Raw genomic sequence first — 10,275 nt, forward strand, 5'->3', positions numbered from 1 at the left:
TGCTGTGCCAATACTTTGTTCCGGCAGTGTAGCTGCTGGAATACAAATGAGATTTTAATTTATTAATAAAAATCATGTATGCTTTCGAAACGTCGCCTTTTTCCTCTACTTCTGACAGTTTGAAATTTTTCACAAACTCGCCCGGCAAAAAATTGTCAAGGCAACTTCAGGCTAGTCAGAAGCAAAAATTCTCCCTCAAAGTGGTTCTCAACAGCCCGAGAACCAACCATAGAAACACAAATTGGGCACTTTCGGGAGCAAAAGAAGAGACTTATTGATTCACTCGCAGTGTGCTGAATGGATCGAAATTTAAATTTTTAGACTGTCTCTTCTTCTTGAAAACATACAGATTTCAATTTGCGCTATGACCCCACCCCACATACATATGTACACATTTATGCGAATCAATAAAAGTAGTTTAAGTAACTTTGGAAGGTTTAACTTTGAATTAAAAAACAATAAGTTTCACTTGAACATATTTATATTTTTATCGAGTTTTTTGTTAAAAGAGCATCTTGAACTACGCCTATGGTTAGTTAGTCGTTAAAATATTTTTTAAGAACCCAATAAAATATAGCTTTAAAGATAAAATGGCCTATCTCGACTTAGGCTAATTTAATTGTCGCGCAATAGAAGCCTTGAAAACTTTAATTGCAACACTGGCCTTAATCAATAAATAACTAGGCCCGCATTTAAAAGTGTTGGCAGCCGTATCGAAATATAATTGACAGTGAGCTACTTAAATTTCTCCATTGGGGGTACCGATTGCCATGTGGGTGGTGGTTGGCTTAACAGCACTGCCGAAAAATTCAAGCAAAGAGCGCCTACATACATACATATGTATGTACAAACAGAAAAGTGTTTTGCAATGCTCGTAAAAAGCGAATTAGCATTTTTCTACATAAACAAGAAAACAAATGATTACATTTTTTTTTTTTTTTCGGAGTTATGAGATAACAAATTTTGTCATTGCACGACTGAGAGATATGAACCTGATATAAACAAGTACGCCAACAAATTTTGCTTGCCATTCCGTAAATTGTCACGTTGCATGCCGGTGCACGCTTCCGAACGAAAATGAGATTTGCGAACACACTTTTAACGGTTTTGTTAAGCAAAAGTAATGCATACATACGTACATACATATTCGTAGTGAGAAATCAAAACAGTAATTAAAATTTATTTAATTAAATATGTATATTTCCAGTTAATCTTAGCCTCCTAAGCGCTAATGCAATACAAGGTATTTTCGATCCAAATTGTTTTGTGGTGAATAGTGAGTGTCCGAACAAGAATGTCACCTTTTGGTTGTACACAAAGTGAGTGCAGAGTAACGCAAAAAAAAAAAAAAAATATTAAACCAAATCACTCTAATTAAACCGGCAAATCTTTTTAGTGCAACAGCTAATGAACCCCTCCTGCTAGATCCACTCAACTTGAAGCAAACGGATTTCCCCACACGTCGACCAGTTAAAATACTAATACATGGCTATACAGGACATCGCGACTTTGCGCCCAACACCCACATACGCCCAGTGCTGCTGCAGCACGAAGACGTCTATGTCATCTCACCCGATTATGGCCCCTTGGTGCGCGCGCCTTGCTACACCCAAGCTGTGAAGAATCTGCCACTGGCTAGCCGCTGTCTGGCGCAATTGATTAATAACCTTGTGGCGCAGGGCATTGTGCAGAATGAGGACATACATGTCATTGGGTTTAGCTTGGGTGCGCAAGTGGCTGGTCAAACCGCGAACTATGTGCAAAAGAAGCTGACGCGCATAACTGGTGAGTTGTTTGTGGTGGCGTGAAAAAAAAACAAAAAAAAAATGTTTATTAAGTATCTATGGCGACGATTTGTTCCCCTTAAGGACTGGATCCTGCGAAACCTTTGTTTATCACCGTCGGCAATGATCGCAAATTGAGTAAAGATGATGCAGATTTTGTCGATGTCATACACACAGATATAATGGGACGTGGCATGATGCAACCAATGGGACATGTGGACTTTTACCCGAATTTCGGTTATGTGCAGCCCGGTTGCCAAGCAGAAGCAGGTAAGCATTGCAAGTGTGTGTGTGTGTGTGAGGAACATCTGAAAAAAAAACGATGTGTTTTTTCTGAGTACTTATATCACTGAATGAAAAGCTTAAGGGTAAAGATAGATAAATATAAAGAGAGTAAGCACTGCGAATAGTAGAGTAGACCTGCGCCCGCAGCTCATCACAATACAACAGCCAGTCACGAAGACTTTAAATTTCAGAATACATCCCGCTCACAGACATTCATGTGAAAACTAATAGGCACACGACAGTTTGACCAGTTTTGTCTATTTTTCTTTTGTTCGTTTAATGTTAATTATTATTATTTTTTTTTTTAATGTAGGTCCATATCTAACAAAAGCCATATAAATTAAAATTTCAATCTTTGTAGTAAAATTTAGAAATATTAATAAAAAAAATTTGTAACAGCAACACACTTTTTATTCTGAATTTTTAGAAAAGTTCTAAGTACGCAGTTTTATAGCGCATTAAATTCCAGCTGAATAAAGTGCAAGTTTCACGTGGCTAAGAATTCGCGTTGATTTTTGATAATTTTTGTTGTCGATGCAGCTATTATTTTCTTTCATAAAAAAATAATTGTCGAACACACTTTGTATGAAAGACAATGCGTATCACCGTCAGCAAAAAACTTTGTATTTGTAAAATTTTATTGAATTTATCTATGAAGTTTGAAATTTAGACTTATGTACTATGTATGTATGTACAACCCTACATATATTTTTTTTTTTTGTTAGATAATGAACAGCAATGCTATAAAAGAATAAACATTTAACAAACAAAAGCAAAATAGTTAAAACTGGTCAAAATGGCTTGTCCCCATTATTTTTCACATGACTCTATATCCTAAGCATCTCTACCTTCTACGTGAGTCGGCTTCACACTCCAGGAGATAGCTTATGCAAGTGGCCTCATAGCCAGCAATGACCCGTCAAGAACCAAACGGCAAAGGCTTTTGGTGTGAAGTTTAATTCTGCAATACACCAAGAATGTCGCCTTTTTTTAATAAATTGGTGAAAATTAGAACCACAAATTTATTAATTCGTTTTTCTAACAACCCTGATGCGTATTCTGAGGATTGGTGACTTCAAACGTCGCAATCTGCTCTCACTTTTTTCCTTCGTATATTGTCTTTAATTTCTGTGCCATCTCCAGAATTTGACGTTGAGGTTTCCTTACATATTCTATTAGACAGTTAGAGCTCCGAAGACGCTAAAAATATTTTCCCTTAGAAAAGGAAAATTTCTTAGTTACTTCCGATTTCACATCGAAATTCTCTAAGCCACAACCTAATTTTATCTTATTTAAGCGGTTTTTGCTCAAGGACCTCCGGGGTTTTGATTTAAGAAGGCCTATCACTAAAAGTGAAGATATCCTTCTGGTTTTGAAATCCACCACTGGGAGAAATCAGACATTTTCCGATCAATAGTGATCATAGCATGAACGATCTTAGAGCCCTGATTACCCCTTAGTTGTCAGAGTAGATAGTATCCTTCTAACTAATCGCCTGCCTCCTTTATAGCTACCACCTCTTTTGAAAACTCTGCAAAATCCGACTGCCCTGGCATAAGATAAGGATCTCTTCTGACAGACCATACCTCCGCCATCTCTGCTCTACATATTCGACCCATCCGCTAAAATGGTGATAGGTCTTCAGTTACAGCGACTGTCAATCTTCCATTCAGCACTTGGTGGAATGTGTGTGAAGAAAGTCATGTTCAGAGCTATACTCCATACACTTCCATCCATTTTTTCAGGTAAGAATTCGAAATTTTGAAGATTGTGGAGTGCTCGTACGCCGAGTTGAAGGAAGAAGTTGTGTATCTTAGTTTGATGGTGAAGCAGAGTCTCATTTTAACGAGGCTTTCATCTACATAATTATTTTTTACATACTAAAAGTGCCAGTTACTGTTGAAATTCGACCGGCTTTGTAGTGTTTTTAAACAAATTATTTGCTCTACACTTTTATGGCTGACAATTTCTTTATAAACCATGTTTTTTGTAATAACTCTTCCATAGTTAGGCAAATTACCTCAACCTGAAGCATTTTCCAACCAATTTTGACACCACAATAGACGCAGAAAAAAAAAACACGAAGAGAAAATAAAAATAAAAAAACTGAATACGACTGAAAATTCCCTGGATTCAATTCTAGGGCCCAGACATATTTTAAAGCTAAATAGTAACTTTATCATTAGTTGTAGCTCGACTTTGCCGTCTTATGCGCCTTCATTTTTGAATGCATCTCCGTCTTCACTTTCGTAGTCGTATTCGTATTCGCCTCGTTTTCTTATAAGTCTTAGTATAACTATGCGTAAAAGTCTTCACAGTCGTTTGTATGCCTCTCTATATTCGGCCTTGCATTCGTCTTCGTATTGGCCTTCGCATTTGTCTTCGTCCTCGTATTGGTATTCGTATTCGTTTTCGTATTCCTTTTCTATAAAAATCGATAACTTGATTAATTTTGGTTGCTCCATAAATTTCGACAAATTTCAACAATGTGATACACGCTGGTCAATCGATAAAGTTTGAAAAATCGATAAACAGTGATAACTCAATAAGCTAATATAAACCTGGAAATTTCGATAACTCGGTATACACTGATAATTCCAAAACCTTCGATTTTAAAAATCAATAGATTTCGATAACAACACTTTCGATAAATCAATAAATATCGATAACTTGATTAGTTGAAAAATAACTATGAATTTCGATGGCTCGCTAAATTTCATTAAATAAGAAAATTTCGATAGTCCAATAAATTCTTATGCCTCGATAGCAATCGATAAATTTCTACAACTAAATTTCTGTGTATCGACAAGTCTTAATATCTCAATAAACTTTGATTATATTGAAAAACTCGATACATTCCGATATATATATCAATAAAGATTTATAATCTTATAAATTTCCATAACTATAAACTTCGATGATTCTATAATTTTCGATGACTTTATAACTTTCGATAACTTAAATACTGATGACCGCATTTTAATTCTCTCACCCCTAGGATTTTTCTATACCGGAAAAATATACGCCTGTTTTTGGTTTTGAAATCAAAATATATTCTCAAAGCGTTTAAAGATTGCCATGTATTTTAGAGGTGGAAAAAACATTTTTTTTTTGGAGAAATGGTATAGAGTTCTTGAAAATTAATATCTTTTGATCGGAAAAGCCTGTTTCTTTTCAGGAGACTTCCAATAATAATATCAAATTTTTTATTTTACCATTTCCAATACATTTTTTTTTTAGTTTTTGAGGACCTAAAAAAATAGCTAATATTAAAAAAGTGGTTAAATAAACAAGTTGGTATTATTATTGGAAGTCTCTTGAAGAGAAACAGGGTTTTCCGATCGAAAAATATTGGTTGACAAGAATTCTATGCCATTTCTTTGCAAAAGTTTTTTTTTTCACCATATAAAATAAATGGAAAACTTTGAGCGCTTTGAGTGACCTCTAACCATGTTTTGATTTAAAAAAAAAAAGATAAATAATAAAACAGGTATATATTTTTATGTTAGCGTATTAATTTATAGAATATAGATAGTTTGGACAAGCCTTATCAAAACGTTTGGCCATAAATCAAATCAAAACCAGGATTCCTATTTTTTTCTCATCAAGAAGACTAAAGAAACTTTTTTTCTACTAGATATGTATATACTTTAAGTCAAAGTTTTATTTTTACTTTTATCCAGAACCCGGTAGCTGCAACCATGAACGTGCGCCACGTTTCTACGCAGAATCCATCAATCCAAAGCATGAATTCTGGAGTAGTCGCTGTGCGAATTGGCTTTATTTCATACTGAATATTTGCTATCTGGACACCAATGATGCCGTGATGGGTTATTATGTAGATAAAAGGTAGGAGAATTATCATTTAATAAATATTTAATTAAGTGATTAAAATAAAATTTCAGCCTTAGCGGCATATATTTCCTCAAAACCTCGAACTCAACGCCATTCGCTTTGGGCCGCGCGAAAGATAAACTGGCCGAGGTGCAGACAAGTTGGCGCCACAACTACGATCTGCACATGTTGGACGATGAGGCTTGCGGACAGATACTGATGTGTCGCTTTTTGAAATATGGCACCGAAAGTGGAATGGGAATGGTGGAGCAGATGTCACCAAATAATTTATGAATGGGAAAAGGTGGTTGAAGTAGTAGTTAAGTATGTATATGAAAAAGAGGGGAAGGTAAGAAAGAGAGCGTTGTAAGAAATCTAGGAAAGAACCTAAGACGTAAGCACTTGTGTAAATATTTATAACAATTATCTGTGTAAACAATAAAAGTCTATAGACTTTTTATGGAAATTTTCCTTTTAATTATATTTAAGTTAACCCTGAATTTGGGCTTGCGTGTTGATAGCAGCTTTTAATTATATATATGTTCAGTTGATATATTTGTAGTTCGAATTGTTGCTTCATTAAACTATGCGGGTATAATTTGCATAATAAAGTGTATAAAATTAATGGCCATTTCAGTGTCGCAAAACATTTGTCATTCGCTAATTAAAATATGAGGTGTGAAATTTATTGCCTGTGCGTAAACGTTATATTTATCAGTGAGTAATTGTTACTTAGTAAATGAGTTTTACCTATTTAAAAGACAAAAGATTTAAAAAAAAAATCTTCAAAAAAAAATTATGAAAAAAATATTTTACGATTATGAACAGTAATAGTAAATTTAAAGTTTTTTTCCACAACATTCTGGTCTCAATTTAAACTTGTTTCATAAATGAAAAGCTCTGTCATCGGCCGCAAACATTGGCACTGGCTTTCCTTTCGATTGTATTTTCGCGAGTGAAGAGTGCCCGAATGAGCACATAAAGTTCTGGATGTACAAAAAGTGAGTAAACTATCTTAAGTGAACCTTTTTAATTCATTTAAATAAAAATATTAAAAAAAAAAATTATCATACCGCAGCGCCACCCAAGGCGAACCGCTACTCTTGCACGCACTCAATCTCAGCGCCACCGCCTTCGAGCCACGTTGGCCTTTGAAAATTCTCATACACGGCTTTAACGGTAATCAGCATGCCTCACCCAATCGGGAATCACGCCCAATACTACTGCACACCCAGCAAGCGCATGTCATTTCGGTGGACTACAGCAGATTGACGCGCTTTCCCTGCTACTATCCTTGGGCCACGTCCAATGCGCGCGTAGTTGCACGCTGTCTAGCACAGCTTATTGACCAACTAATCGCACGCGGCATTTACACGGCTTCAGATTTGCATTTAATCGGTTTTAGTTTAGGCGCACAAATCGCTGGTTTGTCAGCAAATTTTGTTAAACAGCGCTTGCAACGCATAACAGGTGCGCATCTGGTCCACATATTTTCTCGTTTTTCTCCTTCGTTTTTTTCTTTCTCCCTCTCTCTCTCTCTCTCTCTCACTTTCTCTCTCCAAATAGGTTTGGATCCCGCTGGTCCCGGTTTTGTTACACAAAATCTTAGCGAAAAGCTGGATGCCTCAGATGCAGAATTTGTTGACGTCATCCATACGGATCCGTTTTTCTATTCATCTTTGGAGCGTAGCGGTCATGTGGACTTTTATCCTAATCTAGAAAAATTCTTTCAGCCTGGCTGCAATTTGGTTAAAAATGGGCGTGAGTCTGTTGGACAATAAATTTTTTGGTATGTCTAATTGAATTTGGTACCCTTAAAGGTATTCGTAATTGCAATCATTTTCGTGCGCCTCTGTACTACGCTGAATCCATTGGCAGTGAGCGTGGCTTTTGGTCCTATAATTGTGGCGAGTGGCTGGAGTTTGTGATGCAGCAATGTCGGCGTTATGCAGATGTGCCACACACGCTGATGGGCTATTTTGTGTCGAAAAAGTGAGTAGTTGTTGCGGTTAGTGTGGGTTCGGTTAGGTCGTTACAAATATCCCACAATGGAACACACTTTGATTGATGACTCGTGATTCGTAGTGATGCCACTTAGGGTCTTCCAAATAATTTAAAAATGTGTCTGCCAAGGAATGACAACTCCCCGTTTAGGCAGTGCAGAACATTGACATAGAAGATTCGGTATTGTTTCTTGAAGAAACTTTCTTCCACTAACTCGTCTTAACGGCATCTATAAAATATGTGAGATATTACGTCGAGATACTGAACGTTACTGGCGATCATGCAATCTTCTGGTCTAGAAAAGGTTATAATGTTAATGTTATGGCTACTCAGGCTATTTAGTTTTACAAGAGCCAGTTACTGTCGAAATTCGACCGTTTTTCTAGTTTCTTCAGACCACTGGAGAGGTCTTCTAAATTAGCACGTCGTTTAAATTATAAGTTACAAAATTACTTATCGGTAAATCTCCTGCTTTGGAACTAAAACGTGACTACAATTTTTCATATCTTGGAAGTTGTTTGGTGGACTTTGCCAGGACTTGGAATTGACACGATACATATTATTTTGTCGATAAATTTCGATAATGTGATACATATAGATAATGCCATGTATTTCAAAAACACTAAAATCCGATAACTAAAAAAATCGATCAACTCAACAAAACTCGATAGCTCGACTAACTTCTATAATTCTCGATAAATTTTGATAACTGTGCGTTTCGAGGCTCGATAAATTTCGTTAACTGAAAAATTTGTCGATACCTGTATAAATTTCGATAACTCAGTTAATTTTGGTAGCTTCATAGTTTTCGAAAGCTATCGACAAATTTCGATAACTCGCTACACTCTGGTAAGACGATAAAATTCGATAAGCAGTGATAACTCGATAAACTTATATAACATTGAAATGTCTATTGCTCGATATATTTCGAAAATACGAAAAATTTCGATTCGATAAATCGACAAATTTCGGTAAATCAATACAAATCGATAACTCGAATACTTGAAAGAACTCAATGCATTACCATAACTCGATAAATTTCGTTAACTCTAAAAATAATGATAATTTAATAAGTATAATAAGTTTAATAAGTTGATAAATTTCATTAACTTAAAAAATTTTGAGAATTCCATATATTTTTGTAGCTCGATAATGATCTGTAAATTTCGACAACCAATTTTTTGTGCCTATAAATTCCGACAACTCTATAAATATTGATCAATTTGAATAATTCGATACGTTGCGATAACTCAGTAAGCAAGTAAAACTCAATAAATTCCAATAATTATAAACTTCGATGATTCGACAAATTTCGGTAACTTGATAACTTTCCATAACTAATTTTTTTATGACCCAACTTAACTCGATTCCTATCAAAAAATTGTCAAGAAATTTCTTATCCTTTCAGTTACCATAATTCTTATGTATTTCTCATTGTTTTTCGTCTTAATCGATATCAGTTATTTCATCATCATCACATTTATTTTCATAACAAAGTTTAATTTCAAATATGAAGTAAAACAAAATTCGAAAACAACTCAAATATGGGAAACTTGAAAGGACGATTTTGGCCGAAATGTGCAACCAATTTTGGAAGCATAAGAACTATCCTCATCTGCAGAAAAATACCATTCCAATGGTGTTATCTTCCTCCGTTCAGGAAGAGCATTCTCGGATTTGGCTGGAGAGCGTAGAAGAGTCTTCTAGGACTATGGCAGAAGTGCGTGGCAAGCCGTGTCCGGAAGTAGTACTACAACCACTGTGGACGGCTCCTTCCATAAATTACCGATGTGCCCGTCGGTGGTAGTATGCACGTCTTCCGCCGACGTTTGGGCCGATAGCTAAGCCTGCTTCTTCGACCTCCATTGAGAGTTACGTCAGGGACTCTGCATTTATCGTTTTTTACTTACCGCCAGGTGGGAAATAAAACGCCATTAATTTGACAATCAAGCCGCCTCACCACTAAACAAATAAAACTGCTAAACGGAAGCTTTCGGTCGGCTAAAATATTATGCAGGTAACGGACAACTTATCGATAACCATAACTGGACAACTTTTCAAAAAATAACATCGATAACTTCTCAAGGACGTGAGCTTCTTCTTCTTCTTATTTGGCGCTGTAACCGCCTAAGCGATTTTGGCCGAGCCCAAAACAGCACGCCAGTCATTTCTCTTCTGTGCTTACTGACACCAATTGAAAATGCCAAGTGAAGCCAAGTCCTTCTCCACCTGGTCTTTCCAACGCAGAGGAGGCCTTCCTCTTCCTCTGTTCCCAGCACCGCGGCCCGCGTTGAATATTTTCAGAGCAGGAGCGTTTCTGTCCATCCGAACGACATGGCGAAGCCAGCGGAGCCGCTGAATTTTAATT

General features: G+C 36.2%; 2 protein-coding genes across 2 annotated transcripts; both read left to right on the forward strand.

The window, feature by feature from the left end:
- The first annotated feature begins 1,026 nt into the window (after nt 1-1,026).
- LOC108380061 (pancreatic triacylglycerol lipase-like) lies at nt 1,027-6,369 on the forward strand. The gene is made up of 6 exons (XM_017636426.1): nt 1,027-1,120; nt 1,208-1,319; nt 1,397-1,785; nt 1,869-2,054; nt 5,753-5,918; nt 5,975-6,369. Exons 1-6 carry the CDS (start codon nt 1,078-1,080, stop codon nt 6,195-6,197), a joined length of 1,119 nt encoding a protein of 372 aa, XP_017491915.1. The 5' UTR covers nt 1,027-1,077; the 3' UTR covers nt 6,198-6,369.
- Nucleotides 6,370-6,723: 354 nt separating this feature from the next.
- On the forward strand, nt 6,724-7,895 carry LOC108380060 (inactive pancreatic lipase-related protein 1-like; the record flags this gene model as incomplete). The annotated part of the gene is made up of 5 exons (XM_017636425.1): nt 6,724-6,736; nt 6,802-6,904; nt 6,982-7,373; nt 7,470-7,664; nt 7,724-7,895. Coding segments are annotated over exons 1-5 (875 nt in total), but the record flags the coding sequence as incomplete, so codon positions are not given.
- Nucleotides 7,896-10,275: the final 2,380 nt, after the last annotated feature.

The sequence above is a fragment of the Rhagoletis zephyria genome, unplaced genomic scaffold (genome assembly GCF_001687245.7).
Source record: "Rhagoletis zephyria isolate East Lansing unplaced genomic scaffold, Rhagoletis_zephyria_1.1 Rzeph_scaffold_18085, whole genome shotgun sequence".
Classification (NCBI taxonomy): domain Eukaryota; kingdom Metazoa; phylum Arthropoda; class Insecta; order Diptera; family Tephritidae; genus Rhagoletis; species Rhagoletis zephyria.

Excerpts from the sequence above, each read along its gene's own strand:
- LOC108380061 (XM_017636426.1), top strand. The coding sequence starts at position 1,078 with ATGAGATTTGCGAACACACTTTTAACGGTTTTGTTAAGCAAAA. Across the intron at positions 1,121-1,207 it reads AACGGTTTTGTTAAGCAAAA|TTAATCTTAGCCTCCTAAGC; the intron begins GTAATGCATACA and ends GTATATTTCCAG. Across the intron at positions 2,055-5,752 it reads CGGTTGCCAAGCAGAAGCAG|AACCCGGTAGCTGCAACCAT; the intron begins GTAAGCATTGCA and ends ACTTTTATCCAG.